The sequence below is a fragment of the Labeo rohita genome, chromosome 17, assembly GCF_022985175.1.
Source record: "Labeo rohita strain BAU-BD-2019 chromosome 17, IGBB_LRoh.1.0, whole genome shotgun sequence".
Classification (NCBI taxonomy): domain Eukaryota; kingdom Metazoa; phylum Chordata; class Actinopteri; order Cypriniformes; family Cyprinidae; genus Labeo; species Labeo rohita.
Genome location: NC_066885.1, coordinates 15,476,004 through 15,500,272, shown reverse-complemented (window position 1 = coordinate 15,500,272; position 24,269 = coordinate 15,476,004). Strand labels below are relative to the sequence as shown.

Genomic DNA, 24,269 nt, shown 5'->3' with positions numbered 1-24,269 from the left:
GTCAGCATGAAGTTATCATCATTTTTAAACGTTTTTTTTAAATCAGTAACCACTCCCCTCCAGCATCCTGTAAGTTACTTGTGATTGCAGCATTTAGCAAATGAGAATGATCTAAATCAATAACTGATTGACAAAATCAAGTTCCCACACTACATTTTTTTTTTTTTTTTTTTTTTTTTTTTTTACTTCTATGGTATTGTAAAGCCACTTCCATATTATTGTAAAGTTGTGGAAATGAAGCCAAGCTGCTGTGGTTACTGGGCCTAAAGCCCAACCTGAGACAAAATAATGCATCTCTGTGTGCACTGAAGATTTATTATGAGCTGGCTCACCGCTTCTCACCAGTACTGAAACAAAAGCTGAACTATATTCAGTATTTTTGATTTGTGAAAGCCATGTGGGCTGAGCCGTGGTGGTTGACATCTCAACTGAAACAGTCCTAGTTTTGTGACTGACATTTGTTTTATTTTTTTTCTGCTTGTTGATCAGGAGTTTGCGTGAGTCTTGCTCTCAGTCACAGTCCTGTGCAGGCTTAACGCTAACCCTCTCTGTGACGCTCCTCATGGGGTGGGTTATTTTTCAGGTCAGTATACAGAGAGGGAGCGCGAGACAAATCAGGACAAAAACAGCAGGGGTGTGTGTGAAACAGGGTGTGCATCTGTCCCGTACTGTATTTTGGTCCAGTTGCTGACTGTAAAATAGCTCTCTGAATTAGTAACTCTGCAACACAAAATAACGTTGTTGCGTGTACAGAGGTAAAACGATAACCATGTGAATCTTTATATAACTGTTTCACTTAGGTTTCATGAAACTCTTCTCTGTGGTGAGATGAGGAGATGTGCAGACATAGAGAGTATGTCAGTTGTTTTACTGATTATGTGAGGTGGTTTTGTGTTTGAAACTGAGAGAGATGGAGCAAACAGTGAAATACATGAGAAATCTGCATACATGGATGATACGTAAATCTGATGACCTTCAAAAAGATTATTTTTCCTTTTGTTTTCTCTCTCCCACTTTGCATTACTCCAAGTTATTTAAATGGTTTTAGAATTGTGTTTTGTAAAAGTGCAATAAAGGATGTCATCAAGTGTGTTTTGCTGTGTAAATACACAGTAGTTAGCTGGTTTTTCCTGTTAATATTACTAGCTTTTCAGGCCTGATAGTAACCAACACACAAATCAACCATTGATACAGGTTCATACTCTCTTTCTCTCTGTAAAAAGGTTGGCTTGTGGTTAAAAGTTGCATAACACTCTTGTCTGATGTGTACTTTCTCTGTACTTTTTTGAAGGTGGTGTGTTGCAAAGCACCTTTTTCTTTTTCTCTTTTGCTTTCTCACTTTCTAATCTCTTATTCACACTCTCGCCCTCTCTCTCTGTTTGAGTGTAGGGGTCGTGTGTAAACAGTGTGATTTCTAAGAACAGGAAGAACTGCTGTTATTATACTTAATGGTACAATAGTGTGACAAATGAACTTGTTCAGTGGTGTAGGAACGGTTGCGAGTAGGGTTTCCACTTAAAACACCTATTTTTTTTTTTCCTCTCTAACATCAGCATTGACTTCCTGTTCTGTGGTCACTTGTTAGTAAGACATGCCGATTACTAGTTAAGCTTCTTTTCTCTCAAGCCAGACTTTTTTTTTTTTTTTTTTTTTTTTTTTTTTTTTTTAATTAAAAAAAAAAAAAAACGGAGCTACTTTTAACTTAAGCAGCAACATATTTGTAAGCTGTGTCAAGATGCTAAATATGAACATAATGCTCAAACATGTCCATCTAGTGCATGTTCACATAGATAAACAATGGAAAAGCCTTGTTTTTGTGTGAATGGCTGCTTAATTGTCCTAAAACACTTTTTGCTGATATACGAGAAGTTAACAGCTCAGGCTAGCACCTGTTAGAACTTCACGTGCTGTGGATGTCATTTAGACCACATGCTTTGATGGTATTATCAGGATTGTATGGGGCAGGTGTTGATTTTGTATGCCTGTGAGGAATTTATGAGTGCAGTTTATGCATGTGCCCTATTAACACTCGTAACCCTTGTTAAAGTGTTATACTGGGACTGTATGGCCACATTCTACACTACACCCTTAAAGTAAGTGACTCAGAAGTACAGCACTAACACACACAGTTTAAGCCCGTAGCAACAGTCTGGTATGTGGGACAGGGATCGCTGTGGGAGGAAGGAGCGAGGTGTGAATAAAGAGGACTGTCTGGATGGAGGGATGGAAGAGGGTGCGAATCCCCGGAGTAGCTGGCGCCGCTGTTTAGGGACAAAGAACGAAAGATGGACATGAAGAGACAGAGCTCTTGTATATACAAGTTGGCAGCGTTAAAGCCCACATGGAAAAACATCAGAATTGAGCCCATGTAATTAATTTAACTTTCCTGTTCATATTTTGAATGATTTTGTAAAGCATGCAGTAGGAAAGGATTAATATGGAAACATTAATATGGAACATTCTCATGTTCAGGCCTACATTTTTCATTTTTGTTTTATATATTTGTGAACCTGGACCACAAAACCAGGTCAATTTTTTTATATTTAAGATTTATACACCATCTTGAAGCTGAATAAATAAGCTTTCTGTTGATGTGTGGTTTAAGATAATTGGCCGAGATGGAACTATTTGAAAATGTGGATTTTGAGGCTGCGTTTATGCTAGTGCGTTTTTGTTTTAAAACACATAACTTTTGCTATGGCTACGCTTGTCGTTTACACTACTCCAGCATTTTTGACCCTCGAAAACAGAGACTTTTGAAAACACTGCAGACCCCATTTTACTTTAAAAATTCCAGGGTTGCATTTAAGTGTAAACGGCCCAAAACAGAGACTTTTGAAAACACTGCAGACCCCTTTTTAGTTTAAAAATTCCGGGGTTGCGTTTTAGTGTAAACGGACCAAAACAGAGACTTTTGAAAATGCTGCAGACCCTGTTTTAGTTTGAAAATTCAGGGGTTGCGTTTTAGTGTAAACGGCCCAAAACAGAGACTTTTGAAAATGCTGCAGACCCGTTTTAGTTTAAAAATTCCGGGGTTGCGTTTTAGTGTAACCGGCCCAAAACAGAGACTTTTGAAAATGCTGCAGACCCTGTTTTAGTTTGAAAATTCCAGGTTTGAGTTTTAGTGTAAACGGACCAAAACAGAGACATTTGAAAACAATGGCGTAGCTGTCCACATTCGCTCTGCGTATCCTTGAAGACCATGTAAACGATATCATAATGCTCATTTTTGTACCCATAGATATGTATAGGTAGATGCCCCATTTGACCGCCAGTAAAAGCTCAAGTGTAGACTAGGATAGTTTTCATTTTAAAACGCAGTTTTAAAACAAAAACACACTAGTGTTAACACGGCTTGAGGGTACAAAAAATCTGAATATTGAGAAAATTGCCTTTAAAGTTGTCCAAATAAAGTTCTTAGCAATGCATATTACTAATCAGAAATTAAGTTTTGATATATTTATGGTAGGAAATTTACAAAATATCTTCATGGAACATAATCTTTACTTAATTTCCTTTTGGCATAAAGGAAAAATTGATCATTTTGACCCATACAATGTGTTTTTGGCTATTGCTACAAATATACCCGCTACTTAAGGTATACTTTGCTACTTAAGACTGGTTTTGTGGTCCAGGGTCACATTTTATCATTGTTTTTATTTTTTTTATTTGTTTATTATTTTGTTTTAGTTTTTACTTTTATAGTTTTATTTTATTTTATTTTTTTTACAATTTTATTTTTGTAAATAATATTTTACTTTTTTTTTTTATCATTTAATCATTATTTTAACTTTAATTATTTGTTTTTAGTTTTCATTTTGAAAAAAAATTTCATGTTGACTTTGAGTCACTGACAGGATGAGTTATTTACTGGTTGTTGTACACGCTGTTCCAGATTCGGAACATCACTGATTGGATGGAACCTCCCTCGGTAACACGCATACGCTGTCTGTTTCATTTTCTGTACTGTCTCTCCGGACTCCAGTTCCACTGACCTCACTTGGTCAGCAGTGCCTGACAGGAAACATCATAATGAATTTTCAGGGACAAAGCTTTTAAATCATGGTTTAGAGTGAGAGTAGTCATGATAATCTAGACTCGGCTGTCTTGTTGAGTGAATTATTGTACCTCCCTGCACGTGTAAGATGAAAATCTGGCCAGGTTTCACATGAAATGCCTCCCAGTGCACCAGTAGGCTGGACCTATGGTTAAAATGACTCTCACTTGAGGAAAAGAAAGTTATGATAGACGGAAACCGTTCTGACACGCACACAGGCGACGCATTGTGATGCAGGAACAATATGCGTTTCCTGTGTTTCTGGGTAGAAAAGTTAATTGCAGCAGATCATGTGTTGCATGGGATTGTGTCTTAAATGATTGGTTTTAGCTGATCACCACCTTGCTTCATTTGAACTTTGGATCTTGTTAGCAACTTTAATCTCATGTCTACAAATACAGACTGTACTGTAAGTCAGGTTAGTATGAGGAAGAGTGTGGTCAAGACTGTGGAATATAGGCCACTGAACATCACTAAAGCAGTTTAAGTGGTGCCTGGTGAAATTTTACAATTCCTTCCTGTGGTTTACTAACCTAAATGATACTCCAGCTAAAAGCGTGACTGAAAATAGCCATTTTACAGTTTCCTTACAGGTTTCTTTCTCTGTTTTGTACAGTTGGAGTGATGAGGATGATGTTGGTGATGAAAAAGAGACAGAGCTGAGAGCTGAGTGTGTGTGGTTGTGTTGCGTTCACATTGGGAGCGGGACGAACCCCCTTCCCCCACACACACTGCATCCATGTTCTCCCCCGACCAGGAAAACATCTCCACGTCGTCAACCAAAGTGCCAGTCAAATACGGAGAACTCATTGTGCTCGGGTAAGACCTTCTGACCTTTTGACCTTTTACCTTCGATCAGCAGGAAGCTGCATCTGTCGTGTTGTCGAAGCTGATAGTTTGTAATGCTCAGTGACAACTTTGCAAGTGTGTGTTTGTGTTTCTGAAAATAGGGTCAGATGGTGTGAAGGCTTTGTATGTTTCTGTTTTTGTTGTTGTTAGTAATATCATTGTGGGCAAAATGTGAGAGTGATCCATGTTGAAGAGAACAACAGAGCCCTCAGTTAGAAAACACAGTGGGTTTCAACATGGTTTTAGAGTATCATAATGCACTTCATTGACTTTCATTTGAAGAACAGACTTCTGTGTTTTTCTGCGCTATAACACCACATGACCGTCTAAAAGAGCTTTTTGTTTATTAACTTCTTTGATTAGATGTTCTCAGGGGTCATGGATTGGATTAGATTCTCATCTTGAATCCCATAGAGGACTCACCTCCATTATTGTGTTGGCTTACGGCTGATTTAAGTGTTGTGTTACCGCTAAACTGCGGTTTTAGCTGTACCTTGTGAAATATGGCTTAGTGTGATTATCAAATTGCAAATGCTGTGATTTAATTAATTATGTGTAGTATGTTCTTACACACAGTTTTTGTTTGTTTGTTTGTTTGTTATATTTCAGCTAGGGTTGGGTATCGAAAATCGATTCCGATTCCAGAATCAGATACTTAAGTTCAGGAATTGGATACTTCTTTTGAAATTAAAATTTCAATTACGCCTTTCGATTCCTATATGCGGTTCTTCTTTGTTTTTTTTTTTGTTTTTTTTCATCTGTGAGGACCCAACCTAGCGATCTGCCAGGAACTTGCTCGCTAATCTAAGCGCATAGTATATACTGGGATAAAAGTTCATAGTCTGGATATAAACTCTGATATGTACAGTAGCGATCAAAATAGAGTAAATCATCCATTTGAAAGTTAATTTGGCATTCCAAATAATGTTAAAGATTTATTGATTAACGTTATGCCAGTAGATGGCGAACGGGGGCTGTTAATGAATTTGTCTTTGATCATTCATTCAAAAATACTGATTCATCCAGTAATGAACCAAGTAAAAGTCTTGAGTGAATCACTGAATCATTCACTTATAAATAAGGCCTACATGTGATTTTGTTTAGTTGCCTAATGTTTTATTTTCTTTAGAATCGTAAGAGAACCACAACTTCCATTTAAAAGAAAAACAACAACCCAATTTATCCAGAACCACGCAGTTCTATTTTGCAAACAGCTGAAAGTGAATCTTGTTTTTATGTGATTTTTGTTCATGGTATTCAGTTGCAACTAAATGTTTAGCAAAAAAAACCCAGAATAAATATGCTTGATATCATCTTTTATACACATTGGAATTGAAAAGAATCGGAATCGATAAGCAGAATCGGAACTGATAATATTCTAACGATACCCAACCCTAATTTCAGCTGATCTCTGTTCTGGACTTGCACAATCTGCATTGCAATCTATTTTCAAAAAGTCATTTGTGTGGAAATATTGTGTTAAACGGGCCTTAACAGAGGCCAGAGATGCTGAAGACAGTTGCAAAAAAAAGACAATACTGTAGCAGGCAGAGTAAACTTGCTGTTTGCGATGCGTGAAACATTGGAAGAAAATATTGAATTGACCCTTCACGAACAGCTTGATTGACAGGCAATCTGACCAGTCATAACGCCAAATCCGCCATTCTATCCGTCAATCAAATCAGACAGGAGAGTAGATTAGCTTCGGTGGACTTAAACTCTCTGTCTGCATAGCGTATGTGAATGTGCTGATGACGTATGCTGTCTGCGCGGACAGGGTGCGCAGAGGTATGCAAATACATATGTTGACAGGCAGGTATGTTAGCCTATCGCAACGTTCGGACCGAGTATTTTGATTGGACAAACATTTCTTGGTCCTACGCCTTCCACAAATTATAAAAATAAATATAAATACATTTAGACCACTTAACTTAATGATTGCTATCAGGATGTGAAGAGACTTTCAACCAGCATAACAAAAAATGTGTCTGAAGACCATCACCTATTGCACCTTTAAGTAAAGAGAAAAGATGATCGGTTCACGTGTTGATTGATCTAATAAGGCAATACAGTGATCTGTCACAACACATTACAGAGCTACAAAATGATATTTATTATTTGAATTTCTAAAAAAGAGAACATTTTAAAGCTGAGACCTTGTTTCCTACTAGAAGTAAACTACTCTTTCTTGTCTGTCGGCGTGTTGTCAGTTTCCTTCACTGCATGAGAACGTGTAGCGTGAGAGCGGCATTGTATGTATTTGAATGTATCCCTGAACGGAACTGACCGTCTTTTCAACCTGCCTCTATATAGTGCTTTCTCTATAAAGCTAGTGTACTCCAAAACAATAACAAAATTTGCTTTAAGAACGTATAAGCATTCAGAACTTACAGTCTCTATCTTCTGGCATTATGGATTGACAATTTTGATGACTTCACCCTGCACTTCAGCTGCTCATCAAACTTTCTGTCCTATGAAATGCTCTCTAGAATTCAAGTGTCCTGCCCCCTACACTGTAAATACATGCTGAAGCTTTGACTGAAATCAGTTACTTGTTCACAGAGTTAGTATTTTCTGTATAGTGAATACATAGCTCTGATATGAACGAAACGCTGTTGGCTGTTTAAAAAAGGGGGCGGGGTGGGGGCGGGGTGGGGCCGGGCCGGGCCGGGCCGGGCCAGGCTGCTTTATATGTCCTGCCCTGTCTTCCTGTTTCAGTTGAAATTACATCAACACATAGATTAACGCTGTGTGTTTCGAAGCACGTCAGTGAACCTTTAAAGTATAATTTATTAGCGCAGCGCTGGTTTGTTTATAGTGGTAACCGAGGAAATGCTGTATTGCTCTCAATTTGTGTTCTCATTCAGCCCGTCTGCCATTTTTGTTTCGTGCAGGCGTGTTTTATGCAGTGTAATTTTACAAAGCTAGTAAGAACATTATATACTGTAATTAAGAATAGTAATTAAAAGATCAACTTAAACTAACTATAATTACAGATTTAGGTTAAATTATCATGTCAGTCTTTGTTTTTAGGGCAGCAGTAGCTTTAAATCTATAGAGCTATCTATCTATCTATCTATCTGTCTGTCTATCTGTCTATCTATCTAGAGTACTGTAATTAAAAGATAAACTAAAATGAACTAATTACAGATTTAGGTTAAATTAACATGTCAGACTTTATTTCTTTTTAGGGCAGTAGTAGCACTAGCAGCAAAAGGCCATCCCCATCAAAAGCTGTAGGTCGGCCCTCAATTCAGCAAACATTAGGAAACAAGTTAAGGGAAAAAAATACTGTTCCAAATAATCTGTATGTTGCTTAAAAATATGTACCATTCAATGGATTTTTGTTTTTTACCCAGACAAATAACCATAGCATAGTTATTAAATAGTGTTTCTTAGCCATTTTTATGAGGAAAAATCGTAATTTTAATGTTTTTTTTCCCCCCTAAATAGCTTAGCCCTACTAGAGGTTTAGTTCTGTTTTTCATCTTTGTAGAGTCAGATATTAATTCTCATGAAACTTTGGAAATGTTATTTGCGTCACACAAGTTTGACTACTGAGTTTCTAGCTCTGACAGAGCTCTCTTGAGGTTATAACCTACATTTGACTACACACACACACACACACAGCTTCATGAGTCAGTCTCCTGATGAGATGGCTCATTTTCCTCCACCACCTTGTTTTCCCTCTGTATTTCACTCTCTCCTCCCAGCAACAGCTGACACTGAAAGACTTCCTTCATCTACACCTCTCCGGGGGGGTTTCCCTCCCTATATCTGTCGTTCCCGGAGTGTTTTCAGAAGGAATGCAGCTGTAGATGAGAAAACGCTGCTGCGGAAATACCCTGCTCGGTTCTCGTGTTTGTACATCATATCCATGAAATTCCCTCTCTGTGTTGACTCACTCTTCATTAACGTTGTTTTTTTACCCCCATACATCAGTTCTTGAGATCATTTCATCAGTTTCTGCCATAAAGGACATAAGGTGTTTTCAAACTTACTCAACCCAAAGATGTCACCTGGTGGGAAACCCCAGATGTCTTAATTGCGTTTTCCGATCTTCATTTAAAAGATGGTGTAGTTTCTCTTGAAGGAAAGCCTTAAGAGAAACAAGCACAATTGGTCAGCTTGTTTATAGAGTACATTGTGATAATGTGGGTTTGCCAAAATATGTTGAGAATGCACTCAACAGCGTCAATGCGTGCCTTCGGCAAACTCATGTTAAATCAATCAGAGACTTAATAAAGTCCATCGCTTAGCTTCTAAAACCCAAACCCACACAATACCAAAAGCACAATGTTGAACTACATCACATTGCAGACACTGTGAAGTCTGTGAAGCACATTTGGGTAGTGAGTAATTGGGTGGAGAACTGAGGAAACCACCAGACATAGCTCAGGTATGTAGTGTGTGTATGTAGTGTACGCTGCTCACAAATCAGATTTGGTTTTCAAATGCTGCTGTAATCTTTAGTACTAAAATTTTGTAAGTGATAATATCAGATCCATTTGTTTAGATCTGGTGTATGTTAATTGGTTCTTTTATTAGCGGTAATGGACTATAGAGAGACAGTAGCTGATATTTGGAATGGTTCAGTACATAGGGAATGCCACGTGTGCCTTAGTTATGGACAATATTGCACTTTGTGTATGATGTTACATGTCGTGTACTGTCATGTCGTGTCCTCAATTAAGAAAGAAACTACTTAGAAACTACTACATAATTAGGGCTGCCCCATAATAGTCGATGAGAAGAGGCTTGATCGGCCAAAATTTTATTTGTCGCTTAGTTGCAGAAAAAAAAAATCCACAGAAAATGGCAAAGATACGGTATATGTGGTAATACAATACATCGGGCAGGACATCCAAACACCCACCTATCATTCATCGACCTCAAATATGTCTTTTTATCTGGAAGATGTATGTATGTAGTCGCAACTCTATATGGCAGCTCAATCTAATGCTAACCTAGAAAAATTTGCGCTTTTCAAGTGTGTAAGCTGAATAGTAGCGTGCTTACTGCATGACAGTTGGAGGCGCCGGTGTGGTCACTTGCTCTTAAAATACTCTGTCATTTTTGGTCATACGGCTAAGAGCAATACATCTTTTGAATTTGTAAAGAATACATTTATAACAACGAAACATTGCGCTTTCTGCCATCTCAGTCTCTGTGAACCTGAGCGTGAAACTCCCAAACTCTGTATATATGTATACTTGCCTTGCCTTGACTTGCCTTATATATCTATATAAAATATATCTATAGAGAGCAAAATGTCTACTTTTAAATGAACCAATTCAAATAGAAAACCAATATACTGCGAAGATGACAAGTCAGTGTCGCCGACTTCGTCTCTTAAGCCGAAAACAAAGAAAGCGCTAGTTTATCAATAAATTGTTAAAACTTTAATGTTAATTTATTCATGCTGTTTTTCCCTGACACATTTATAATTTTTATATCTGCCTGTGTGCTGTGGCAAGGTTTGTTTTTTTTTTTTTTTTTTTTTTTTTTTGCGTGCGCTTGAGCGCTTATTAGCCTATGTAGGCAGTTAAAGGCTCATTGTTATGATTTATATGGTTTATTAATAAATGTGCGACTAATGGTCGACTAATGCTTAAAATGAACGGCTACCAGTCAACCAGAAAAATCTTTAGTCAAGGGGAGCCCTACTTGAAACACGACCTGATTACCCAGACTGAGACGCATTTCTATAAATGAGGTTTGAATTGAATTTCAGACCACATATGAATGTGACGTCAGGTATCACTGTAATTACTAACCTTGCTCATTATAGCAATACAGAAACTTGTTGTGAGGCTGTGTCAGGTTCATTATGTCATTTCACCTAAATGTATTTACCTAATATATTTTATGAAGAGTTGATTATGTATTTTGACTCTGGAATTTTTTTGTGGAATTTGGTTTAGGTTAGGTTTTGGTTCCAGATAACAGCTTAAATGACTGTCTGCTTTTCCTTAGAAAAGCATTGGATCGAATATCTACCATACAGGCTTTGTTTGTGCTTTTGTAAGCATTTCTATCTGTTGTGTTCACCACCTGTTGCCTGCAGCTGAATTGGTAGAATAATCGTTGAGTGCAGGTGTTTTCAGTTGAATTTCTCACTCTCTTTCTGCAGGTATAATGGCTCTCTACCCAACGGGGACCGCGGCAGAAGGAAGAGCAGGTTTGCACTCTTCAAAAGGCCCAAATCCAACGGTGTCAAACCCAGCACTGTACACGTAGCCTGCACCCCACAGGCTGCCAAGGTATACACGCACACACACACTCCACCTAGGCATTACACAAGACTATCTTAAGAGAATCAGCAGTTACAGTGTCATTTTTGGTTCTGGGGGTGTTTTGAATTCAGAAACCTAGGTGGTTTTGAGCTGTAATGGAACAGGGTGTATCCATTCACACATCTGGATACTGTTGAGCTCATGAATGACCTCTCTGTGGCTCCTTCACAAACACACACTTCCACACAAATAGCTCTCGGCTTGATTCCACAGTCTGTTAGACTGTATTGTGCTCCCCAATAAACGTTTGAATATTTTTTCCACATTAGCCAATAGTGTGTATACATATACATATATATATTTATGAATTTTATTCGTATATATATATATTCTTATATATAATTTTTTTTTTTCCTTTGGGTAATGATTAAGTGGTGATTTCTTGGGCATATGTGTCTTGATGCATGTTATTTTATCATCTCTTCCTTTTTTTTTTTTTTTTTTTTTTTTTTTTTAGGCCATAAGTAACAAGGATCAGCACAGTATTTCCTACACGTTGTCCCGTGTACAGACGGTGGTGGTGGAGTACACTCAAGACAGCAATACAGATATGTTTCAGGTACCGACTTATTGCTGACTAAGCTGTGCCGTCCTTTACGACTGCTTTTTGGACTGTGTTCAAAAGCGTCTATTAATCTCACTACTCAAATGTGTCAGCCTGAAATAATGCTGTCACTAGGCAGAAAAGAGGTGGCACTAGCATCTACTTTGATTCTGTGTTTCCTACACTGTTTCTTTAGTTGTGTATAGTGATGCAAGCTTACAAATTTCTCTGCAGTGTTTAATGTTTAATTTCTCTCTGCATCTCAGATTGGTCGCTCAACTGAAACTCCTATAGATTTTGTGGTGACCGACACGGTTCCCGGGAGTCAGAGTAACTCTGACACGCAGTCGGTTCAGAGCACCATATCTCGCTTCGCATGCCGGATCATGTGTCAGCGAACGCCCCCTTATACCGCCCGCATCTACGCCGCCGGATTCGACTCCTCCAAGAACATCTTCCTAGGGGTGAGATAGCGAGGAAGTGTGACTTCATCTTATGTAAAGACAGTGGGTGATTTGACCTGAGAAACAAGCACTGCTTTTGAGCAGCATAAACAACTGATGTTAGGCCAAATATGTCCAAATGTATAAAGAAAACAGATCTAGAATCTTAGTAGACTTTAATGCACGGTATGTTATTTTTGAATAGTTTGATGTTGTGTCGTCTACCTAAAATAGTAATATTACAGTTTATTGTCATTTTAATGTCGGTCCAAATCTGTGTAACTTATTTTCTTCTGTGAAACATGAAGATATTTTGAGGCATGTCTTTTTGCCCGCATACACTGGAAGGCAGTGGTCTCCTGAGTTTGGTTCCCTATGTTCATTTGGTTCCCAGTGTGCTTCAAAATATCTTTTGTGTTCCACTGAAGAAAGTCCGTCATTCAGATTTGATATGTCATAAGTAAATAATGACAGTTTTCATCTTCAGGTGAGCTGACTCTTCAATTATTCAAATAAAATGCTAATAACCTTTTTTGGCTTACAGGAGAAAGCAGCGAAGTGGAAGACGTCGGATGGACAGATGGACGGTCTGACTACTAATGGTGTGTTGGTAATGCATCCTCGCCATGGTTTCACAGAGGACTCCAAACCCGGTGTGTGGAGAGAGATTTCGGTGTGCGGAAATGTGTTCACACTGAGAGAGACGCGCTCGGCACAGCAGCGAGGGAAAATGGTCAGTTCTCTGATGGTATATTTATGAATATACGTGCTCAACACAAGGTCTTTTTTACTGCATATTCAACCAGAAATCATTTTGAAAATCCAGTAAATTAGAGTGGGTTTCTTTAGTCATGCATTGGTTGAGTGATTAGTTCACTTCAAAATGTAAATTTTGTGATGATTTACTCACCCCTGTGTCATCTAAGATGTTCATGTCTTTCTTCAGTCAAAAAGAAATTACGGTTTTGAGGAAAACATTCCAGGATTTTTCTCCATATGGTGGATTTCTATGGGGATCAGTGGGTTGACGGTCCAAATCGCAGTTTCAGTGCAGCTTTAAAGGGCTCTACACGATCCCAGTGAAGGAATAAGGGTCTTATCTAGCGAAACGATCGGTCATTATCTAAAAAAAATTAAAATGTATTTAATTTTTAACTGCAAATGCTTGTCTTGCACTAGCTCAACTTTATGTATGATGTAGGTGGAAGCACCGACCCAGTGTTTACAAAGCGAACATGCAAAGAAAGTCAAACGCTCTTTACAAAAAAAGGTAAAACGGCAATGTCTGATGATTTTGAGATGGAATTTTTTAAACCAAAGTACACAGACGAAGAACTAACCATGAAAAGATTTCCAACGTGATTACAGTATCACAGAGCTAGTGCAAGATGAGCATTTGTGGTTAAAAAGCATATGAATTGTAATTTTTTTTAGAAAATGACAGATCATTTGATCGTTTGAAACTGCAGTTTGGACCTTCAACATCCCCATTGAAGTCCATTATATGGAGAAAAACCCTGTTTTCTTTACAAACCTTCATTTCTTTTCGACTGATAAAGAAAGACATGAACATCTTGAATGACATGGTTGAGTAAATTCTGTAAATTTTAATTCAGGAGTGAACTAATCCTTTAACGCAGTGTAAACGGTATAGCATTATCACTTACGAGTTGACACATTTAGGTATATAACTTCATGTCGCACCAAGCCCTATTAGAGGCACATATTCTGTTTCAAATCAAAAGGCCATAAATATCAGGTAGTGTTTATGAATCAGCATTTGTGAAAGCTGTAATACAATGTCAGATGGGATTCTGAAATTGAAGCTTGTTAAACAGTCATATGGCTCCCTGCAAGACGGGACGTTGGGCATTCTGGTGCCGTTGACCGGTTGTTCTGGGACGCTGTTGCCATGGTAACGGCCCAGGCGAGACAGCTTTGCCCTGTCCGGTGTAACACAAAGCTGTAAGATGATCCAGAGTTGATCTGTTAAGTGCGTCAGACAGGAGGTCCAATGAGAACTACTGCACTCAACACTTTCCTCCCGTGCTCATAACAAGTCATTATCTTCAGTGGTTGTCTGGACAAATATAGACCTGTGAAGACTCTTAGATATGTACGAGCCCGGGATGTGTTTGGCCACATTGAGGAGCACAAATCAAACTGCTTATGTATTCTTGTTGCACAACTCAAACACTCTCTCTGATACGCATGCACTCAGAGTCCAGAGGCTCGGAGGCGCCCCATTAATCTGGGTTGTCACAGGCAGAACAAACACACTCCTGATTGCTGTTCATGTCCTGCTCCTGAGGAGTCCTGCTGATGGCTCAGTGCTGGCTAAACATGGATCTAATGCTGCCTCAGTGCTGGGCAAACACTGCTCAACTGTGATGCCGTAGAGACGTTCGGCTTTACTGGCTCAGAACAGATAAAGTTTAAACCCAACTGCTCAGACTCTGGCCTGATGCTGTTGAAACAGTCAAGTAGTTCAGAAGCCGGGACATCACATTTTGAAAATATTTTGTTTTTGCTGATCCCACATTAGTCATAGGATATATTCAAACAAAACAACAGTTAAGCATTCTTAATTGCAATTTTAAAAATATTAAATTATTATTATTAATCAATATTTTATTTTAAGTTAAAGTATTTTTTTTATTTGAATTGCTGTTATAATTATTAATGTTTTTTTTATTTTCTCTACTTTCTGTTGTTTCTGTTATGTCCTTATTTGTTTACATTACATGATATTAAAGATAATATTAGTATGATTTCTGAAAAATCATGTGACAATATCTACTGGAGTAATGGCTGCTGAAAAGCGAAATAAAATAGAAATGTTATTTTAAATTATAATATTTCACAGATTTTACTGTATTTTTTTTTTTATATCAAATTTTGTATATTGTGTTCATGCTGATTCCAAATTAGTGAAATTGGATATATTTAAATGACAATACAACAGTTAAGCATTTATAATTGCAATTAAAAAATATAAAATATTTTATTATTATTATTATTATTATTATTATTATTATTAATTACGGTTTTATTTTTAATTCAAGTATTTTATTTTTATTGCTATTATAATTATTAATGTATTTATTTTTTTGTCATTTCTATAATTGATGCCCTGTATACATTTACATGATATTCAAGATAAGACTGTATACACAACATGTGTTACTGGACCTTTAAATGTTGAGGGCAAAGAAAACAGTGACCCCACACCCCCCCACCCCATGCATACTTGCTGAAATACAGTGTTGTATTTGCACTTACACTTAGTGACCTTCACATAAGTCAGCTCAGAAACAGACACTGTGCAATTCACACACAGTGTCCATACAGCTGTGTGTGTGTGGCTAATGCAGTATAGTGAAGGTCAGACTAAAGACTGATCAAGGGCGGCTCTGTGAAATGTCGGAACCATGAATTATATCATTCCAGGATGAATGCGTGAATCATAGGGTGTATGTGTTTTACACATTTATGTCTGTGCATTGCATGCTCATAAGGAACAGATGTCTTAAGCATTAAATGCTTATATTATAGTCTTTTTTTGGCTCTTTTTATAATGTATCATTGTTGTACAGCAAGTGTTGGGGCTTTACTGCCCCCTGCAGGCAATCTTTCAGCAATGCATCTACCTGCTTTGATTTAATCAGGCATCATTTGTGTTCAAAGCATAAATATGGTCTCCATTTATAATTTTTCTCATTGTACTTTCTCTCTCTAGGTGGAGAATGAGACTCAAGAGTTAGTAGACGGCTCTCTGATCGATCTCTGTGGAGCGACTCTCTTGTGGCGCACCGCTGAAGGGCTTTCCCGTACTCCCACCGTCAAACACCTGGAGGCGCTCCGGCAAGAGCTGAACGCTGCTCGTCCCCAATGCCCTGTGGGTTTCAACACCCTCGCTTTCCCCAGCATGCGGCGGAAGGACATCGTGGACGAGAAGCAACCCTGGGTCTACCTAAACTGCGGTCACGTTCACGGCTACCACAACTGGGGCAACCGCGACGCAGAGCGAGACGGAAGGGAAGGCCGTGAGCGGGAATGTCCCATGTGTCGCGCTCGCGGGCCGTACGTGCCGTTGTGGCTGGGCTGCGAGGCTGGGTTCTATCTGGATGCGGCCCCTCCTACTCACGCATTCAGCCCTTGCGGCCACGTGTGCTCAGAAAAAAACAGCGGCGTATTGGAGTCAAATCCCTCTTCCTCATGGAACGCACACCTTCCACGCCGCTTGTCCTTTCTGCGCTCAGCAGCTCAGCGGCGAGCAGGGATACATCAGACTGATCTTCCAGGGGCCCGTGGACTAAACACACCTACCCAGTAACCCCATTTGACAAACATTAGTCAGGCGTTTCTTTCTGCTGTTGCTATCTGATTTTATAAAGATGACTTTTCTGCGCTCTCAGACTGTTTTTTCCTCCCTTTCTGGTTTGTAAGTGACCTTTATACTGCTTTTTCGAATACAGAGAAAAACAAAAATATATATTTTCAAATAAAAGGATTATAAAAGCAAAAAAAAAAATGAAAGCAGAGCACATGCACACCCACATTCGAGCGTTCTGATTGGGTGGCTCTGCTCGTCTTTTGACGATGGTTACAGATGATGACTTGTACATTGTTTATTTGCTAACAGTAATACTCAGCATTACAAAGGCAATACACCATCCATGTATGAGCTCAAATCATTCAGTGATTCACAGCATTTCATAAAACAACTACATTTAGATTCCAGATAACTGTTTTCCATATATGTCTAACTTAAATACTTAATGTTTTTTTATTTATACACTATCAATGTTTATCGAAGATAAAAATTTATAGGTGTGTGTTTGGGGAGTTAAGTTCTGTGTAGCTGTTTTTTTTTTCTCTTTTTTTGTGAGTCTCTTCCATTTGTAGGCTTCGCTATAGCATTCAGATTTGTTCTCATATATGTAGGTTACATATAATTGTGTGAGTGAAATCTTCTCTGCAGTAGCTCAGAGAAATGTTCTCGCTGAGCTCCACAAAGCTCAAGAGGCCTAAAAATCTTCACCTCCCTTTAAGCACAGGCCAAAATCACATGCCCTGTCAGCGAGTGTTCGCAAAATTGTGTGCTTAAATGTCTTCATAAATTCTGTTCAAGCCTTTTCTGTGTAGATGACTACCCTTGTTTGGATATTTTGGGGACACTGGGAAGTTATTTCCATCCGTAGTGCGAAAAGTAGCACTAACCTCTGGAAAAAAAAAAATCCTTTACCTCTTTTATAGATCCGTTTTAGTCTCTCAGTTTGCAAACTGAGATGTGATTTGTTTTGTACCTAACAGCTACTGGGATTCTGATTCCAGTAGAAAGGGTAACTTTTTTTCATTGTTCAGTTTAAAATAGATGTTAAATTTTTTGTTTCTAAATGAATGACACTCCCCCTGTGTGCAAGAAACTAAATAGTTAATACTTAAAATGCCATTCAATGTTTGGGGTCAGTAAAATTTCTTTTATTTTTTTAGAGAAATTTATACTTTTATTCTGCAAGGACACATTTAATTGATCAAATGTGAGCGTAAAGACTTGAACTTTCACCAAATCAGCATATGTGACCCTGGACCACAAACCAGTCATAAGGGTCAGTTGTTTAAAATTGAGATTTATACATCATCTGAAAGCTGGATAAATAAGCTTTCCATACAACGGTCAAAAAATCAAAATATTGAGAAAATCACCTTTAAAGTTGTTCAATTGAAGTTCTTATCAATGCATATTACTAATAAAAAATTAAGTTTTGATATATGTATGGTAGGAAATTTACAAAATATCTTTATGGAACATGATCTTTACTTAATATCCTAATGATTTTTGGCATAAAAGAAAAATCTATAATTTTGACCCATATTGTTGGCTAATGCTACAAATATACCCGTGCTGCTTACGACTGGTTTTGTGGTTGCATATTAGAACGATTTCTGAAGGATCATGTGACACTGAAGACTAGAGTAATGGCTGCTGAAAAGCCATCGCAGGAATCAATTACATTGAAGATATTGAAACTGAAAATGTAATCACATAAATGCAGCTTCGGTGAGCATAAGTGATGTTGAAAACACTTAATGACACTTATGACCTCAAACTTTTGAACAGTAGTGTATGTTTTATGAAAGCCATATTACCTTCTTATTCTGTGGAACACAAAAGAAGACATGTATAGCAGTCCAAGCTGCTCTTTTCCATACAATACAAGTAGACGATGACGTTTTAACTGATGTGATATAAGGTTAAATGTCAGTCTATTCCTCACTTCCAGAACAAAAATTTACAGATCATTTACTCACCTCCTCCTGTCCTACATCATTGTTTTACATTTTTTTTTAGTAAAGGGTGTTTGACCCTCCTTGCGCATTCACTTTGTAAACACTGGGTCGGTACTTCTGCAGAGATGTAGGACGAATTTGAAGTTGGAGGAGAAAATGATATGGGAGTTTTTTGACACCCAAACTGTATTGACCCGGAATGCACAGAGTTCACGCAGAGCTAGACAAGCATTTGAGGTTTAAAAAGTATATAAATTGTAACCTTTTTTTTTTTAGAAAATGACATTGTTTTGCTAGATAAAACCTTTCTTTTTCAGCTGGGATCATTTAGAGCCCTTTGAAGCTGCATTTAAACTGCATTTTGGAAGTTCAAACTCTTGGGCAACATTGAAGTCCACTATATGGAGAAAAATGCCTGCGATGTTTGCCTCAAAAAAAAAACCAAACAATTTCTTTACGACTGAAAAAAGAAAGATTTGAACATCTTGGATGACAAGGGGGGTGAGTAAATTATCTGTAAATTTTTGTTCTGGATTTTTGTTCTCCTTTAAAAACCGTTGTTCCCCATCCACTTTCATTCTATGGAAAAGAGCAGCTTTTCTAAACCTTTTTTGTTCTGTGGAAGAAAGTTTGAGATTAAGCAAAATATAGCCCCCCTCAAAGAACGAACCTCTATGTGTATGTATATGTGTGTACGAGTATGCTAATATATTTGAATTTGTAATGACGTTATTGACTGTTTGATTTCATGTACATGCTGTCGTATGTACCGTGCGAATGTTAAATGTGCTGTACTGTGTTACGTGTAAAATTCTGGAGAGTCTGAAGGGTTGAGAATCCCAGGACTGTGAAGTGGATTCTCTGCCTGAGGAGTCCGAGCTCGACTTCCAGAGATCGTTCAGTTCCTGCTGTTCTGAACAGCACCCAGACACGGCATACTGGTGCAGTTTTTTCACCTCAGGGAGTTTCCTCCATCCTGACCACCAGGGCATGTGTTCATGAAGTATTTCAGATCCAGACAGCTGATCTGGGGTCTGTTGCGTGTGGGGAGATCTAGACCACACTCTGCTCAAAGTGCTATGAGCGAATATGAAGCTTAATAATCACGCCACAGACATAATAACCCCACACCCCTATTTTTTCTGTAATTTGAGGATGGTTTATTAGCAAAATAATAATTCTTCATCTCCTCCTGTGAGTGTTTTTCCAAGTATTAAGCAGACACACTAGATTTGTTAGACACGTTTGACTTTTTAAGGGCATCGCTCGTTTGTCTCTGTAGAGACGGCGTGTGTAAAGGGCTTTTTTCCTTTTTATTTTCTGTTTTTTTTTTTTGTTTGAGTTCTTTGACATGTCTTTTGTCACTTTGGTCTAACCAGTCTGCATGATCCTAGTATGTGTGTGTGTGAGAGAGAGAGAGAGTGTGTGTGTGTGTTCTGAAAAATCAGAATGCATAAAGGCAAATGATGAGAATGTTTCTGATCTACCATTTTGTACCAACTTTAAACAAATAAAATTTTTAAAAGCATGTTGAAAGAGTTTGGGTGTTATTCTTTTTATTCTCATGGGCACCTGAGGACAAGGCTGACTCTTACCTTTTTATTCAATTTCTGTCTTCAAGGATTATGTTTGTTTTAAGTAATATATGATAATGAGATATGATACGTGCAAACGTGTTCTGTTGGTCACTGCCCTCTTCTCCTAAACTAATTTAGATGAAAATGCCTGCTTATAGGTAATAATAATACATATTAACAACATAGTACAGTGGTTCTCAACCAGGGGCGTCAGGATGCTTTTTAAGATTATTTAAATTCATATAATTAAAACAATATTGTTTTTATTATACATTTTTTTTCCCTTTTCCGTCTTTTAAACATGCAGTTCTTGTCGGTCTATGCCGGTTGCATAACCTACTTAATACTATAAAGTTAACCATCTATTTTTTTCTTGAAGACTGCTAATCCACATTATTTTTCAACGTGGAGGTAAGCGTAAGGTAAGTATGGGTGAGACTTCTGGTTTATTAGCCACTATAAGGAAATAACAAGAAGAATAACAATGTGCAGTAAACATCAAAACGCACTACAAACCTTTGTGCTCATAATTAAGATAATACCATAAAATAATAGATAAAACAACCCAATTTTCTATATAAAGCAGCAAAACAAGCTGTCTTGTACAGCTAAAAATAGCTGGTCGCTGATGAGACCGGAAGCCACACCCACATTTACAAATGGCCGAGTCCGCTCGACAAAAATTAACCACGGTTTTACTACAAATAAAACCAAAAAAACAAGATTACTATAGTTAAACATGTAACAATAAATTAACCGTGCTTTTGCTACAGTAAACCATGGTATTTGTAGTAAAACTGTGGTTATACAAATGGTAGTCAATACGCCAAAAAACATGGTTACTACACTTTTACTAAAACCATGGTTCATTTTTGAAAAGGTCGGGAAAAATAAGATAGATAGCTTTCAGTAAATTCAAGCTACATAAAGTGGGAACTGGTCTAATTAGAATCCGAAAAGTGAGACTGATTACCACTTGGTTAACCGCTAGTTAGTCGTTAATAAGTTTATGCAACTGGCTCCTGGAATCACAAAATAAATTGATATTTATTAAAATATATTATTTTATATCATTTTTTTTTAGTTTAAGCATTTTTGATTTATAACTTTTTACTGTAGAGCCTGAGATCTGTCCATAAAATAAAGAAAAAGAAAAGAAAGAAAGAAAACAATACAACAGTACAATATTACAAAACAATATTAGCGGAACAAGTACATCTTTTAAGTAGGTCTGGTTAATTTTTATATATATATAGTTGTTAATTAATTGTTAATAATTAATACAACACTCAACAAGAAAAACAATCACAAGAAACATATAGCCACAAATGGAAAGAATTTGATTGGTTGGGCGGGGTTATGATATCAAGCGACGGTTAATTATTTGAATCACTTTTTTGTGTTGATTTTCGGGTTTCTGTCAGTCTGTGCTACTCTTTGTACAAGTTACATGGTTACGCCAAAAGCTGGCGACCAATAATTATCTGTTTTATGAGTGAATCATTGAATCATTCGTTGAACCGGTTCGTTCAAAACGGAAGCTAAACGCCACTGCTGTGTTTTGCTCGGAGACTAGCAACGGTTACCGTGCTGTGGCTTCGTGTGGAAAGATTTTCGATGTCTGTGCAAAAACAAACTGTTACAGTGGCTAAAATGTAAGTTACTCAATTAACTTCATGTTTATTGAACTGTTGTATAAAAACAATACCACACTGAAGGAATCACAACACTGCTTAACACAACTGTTTTAGAGAGATAAAGTACAGGAAAAGCTTTAGGTAAGTAATGTAAGTAGCTTTAGGTAATGTAAAGTAATCACAAAGCTACTTATATTTCTTCTTGTGCTTTTTGTTGTTGTGTTGTTACTAAAGTAAAATAAATAAAAACATCCATTTAAATTAAATAACATCCATTTAATTTACTGCTGGAATTGTGTTTTCTTTCTATACAGATCAAGGCGTTTTTCCGGATTATTTTAATTCTTTCAACCATTCAATTAAAATTCTATTGCCTTCTGGTGTGTGAAAGCGAAGGCCAACAAGATGGCCACAGGGTGGCAGCATTATAAGACTTTTCCTAATGTCTTGACTTCTTTTTCTTAGAAGCTGAAGAAGGCCCTAAAAAGACTTGTAGCCTGAACGAGTTTTAAAGTAATCAATAATAAATTTGTATGTCAGTACACTAGTTCAAATACCCCAACCTAAAATTGTAAGAGGTAGTTTGCCTGGGAGGGATGTCTGTATCAGATGACACCAGATCAGATTTTGAATATTCTGGCATCCTAATCTGTTGAGTCAGAACATAGACAAGTAAATCTGGAATAGCAAAAGGCTAATCTTACGTTTCTCACCAAAGAGCCTTTTTTGTCTTTTGATAGGTCTGTACTTACATAAGTGGCCTCTGCGTCAGCAGAATGAGGGCAGCAGACAAAATCAAGTCATGTGATGTCCTTCAGGGATACAGTACTTCTACAACAGCAGTGTGTGTGACGGATCAACACAGATGTGAGTACAACCCAAATTCCCACCAAACCTTTGATTGCGCTAGTTATGAGACAACCTGATAAATAAGATTAAAAACAGCACCAATTATAATATCTTCCGTTTGAGGAGCCAACATAGACCAATGGATTCATGTTTGAAACAGGAATACTTTTTCAAATCTCCGTCAAATAGGCCTCCGATTAATGAGGAAACTTTTTACTGAGTACAAAAAAAGAAAATGATGACTCTCCTTACTCACTCTTAATTAAAAAAGAATCAATTTTCTAATTTGGTTTTCAAGTAATTTAAACTTTGTAAATAGATTAGTAGCAATCTGACGGCAGACATTTCTCTCCCACTTTCTTAGTCTGTTAAATCATCTTCACACCCGCTTCTTCACTTCCATTTGTTCATCTTTGTATACGAGCCCCTAAAGCATAAATGTGTGTATCAGCATGTCAGCATGACATTTGAGGTTAATAGTCCCCATAACCCTCATTACTGACCTGAAACAATATCATGAAAGGCCCATATAGTCATGCTGAGTTAACAGTATGTGTTCAGAGGTGTTCTCAGCTGAAAGTGATATTGATTTTACTCGGATTGTTATTATTGGAGCAGCAAAATGGATTACGCACAGTGACGGTGGCATTTGCATTAGGATGTTTTTGGATTTTATTTGTGGTTTGTTGTAGATGCATTTACATGTCAAAATCAATAATAATAGCCCATTACTGCCACAGCAACACAGTTCACCAAAGTGTGACGCAAAAAGAGAAAAATCACTCGCTGGTCTTCTCTGGAAAATGTTTAGATACATTCTAGATAGATGTCATTGTTTTTTTTTTTTATCGACTTCTTACTTGGCTATTTTGAAGCTATATTTAGTTCATTAAAAATACTTGGAAATTATGATTATTCATTTGCAATTTGCAAAGTTACTTCTATTACTTCTAGAATTCAGCCTTACAAATAACATATAGTTAAAAATAAAAGTAAAAAAATAAAGTATTCAGCAGCATTTTTTTCATCTACACTACCAGTCAAAAGTTTTTGAACAGTAAGATTTTAAATGTTTTTAAAGAAGTCTCTTGTGCCCACCAAGCCTGTTTATTTAATCCGAAAGTATAGCAAAAACAGTAAAAATGTTAAATATTTTTACTATTTAAAACAAGTTTTCTATTTGATTATATTTTAAAATGTAGTTTATTTCTGTGATCAAAGCTAAATGAAATTAATACTTTTATTTAGCAAGGATGCTTTAAATTGATCAAAAGTGGTGATAAAGACATTTATAATGTTACAAAAGATTTATATTTCAGATAAATGTTGTTCTCATGAACTTTCTATTTATGTAAGAAACCTGAAAAAATTCTACTCAGATGCTTTCAACATAATAATAATAATAATAAACGTTTTTATTGAGCAAAGTAGAATATTAGAATGATTTCCGAAGGATCATGTGACTGGAATAATGATTCTAAAAATCTTTGAAATCACATGAATAAATTATATTTTAAAATATATGCAAATAGAAAAAAGATATTTGAAATATGTTACAATTTTACTGTTTTTGCTATACTTTGTAACAGGCTTGGTGAGCAGAAGAGACTTCTTTCAGAAACATTAAAAATCTTACTGTTCAAAAACTTTTGACTGGTAGTGTATATTACCGGTACAGAAATTGTCATTGAGAGCTGAGTATTAGTAATGGCGACTGAAACCC

At 37.1% G+C, this 24,269-nt stretch overlaps 1 protein-coding gene across 1 annotated transcript in view; it reads left to right on the top strand.

Moving 5' to 3' along the window:
• The window catches only part of peli1b (pellino E3 ubiquitin protein ligase 1b), a 31,940-nt gene extending 11,918 nt beyond the window's left edge, over positions 1 to 20,022 (top strand). Inside the window, 7 exon segments of the mRNA XM_051133487.1 lie at positions 4,674 to 4,876; positions 11,040 to 11,169; positions 11,660 to 11,761; positions 12,013 to 12,210; positions 12,734 to 12,922; positions 15,929 to 16,369; positions 16,371 to 20,022. Of these exon segments, the coding sequence (XP_050989444.1) occupies positions 4,797 to 4,876; positions 11,040 to 11,169; positions 11,660 to 11,761; positions 12,013 to 12,210; positions 12,734 to 12,922; positions 15,929 to 16,369; positions 16,371 to 16,508 (1,278 nt within the window). The 5' untranslated portion in view covers positions 4,674 to 4,796 and the 3' untranslated portion in view covers positions 16,509 to 20,022.
• Positions 20,023 to 24,269: the final 4,247 nt, after the last annotated feature.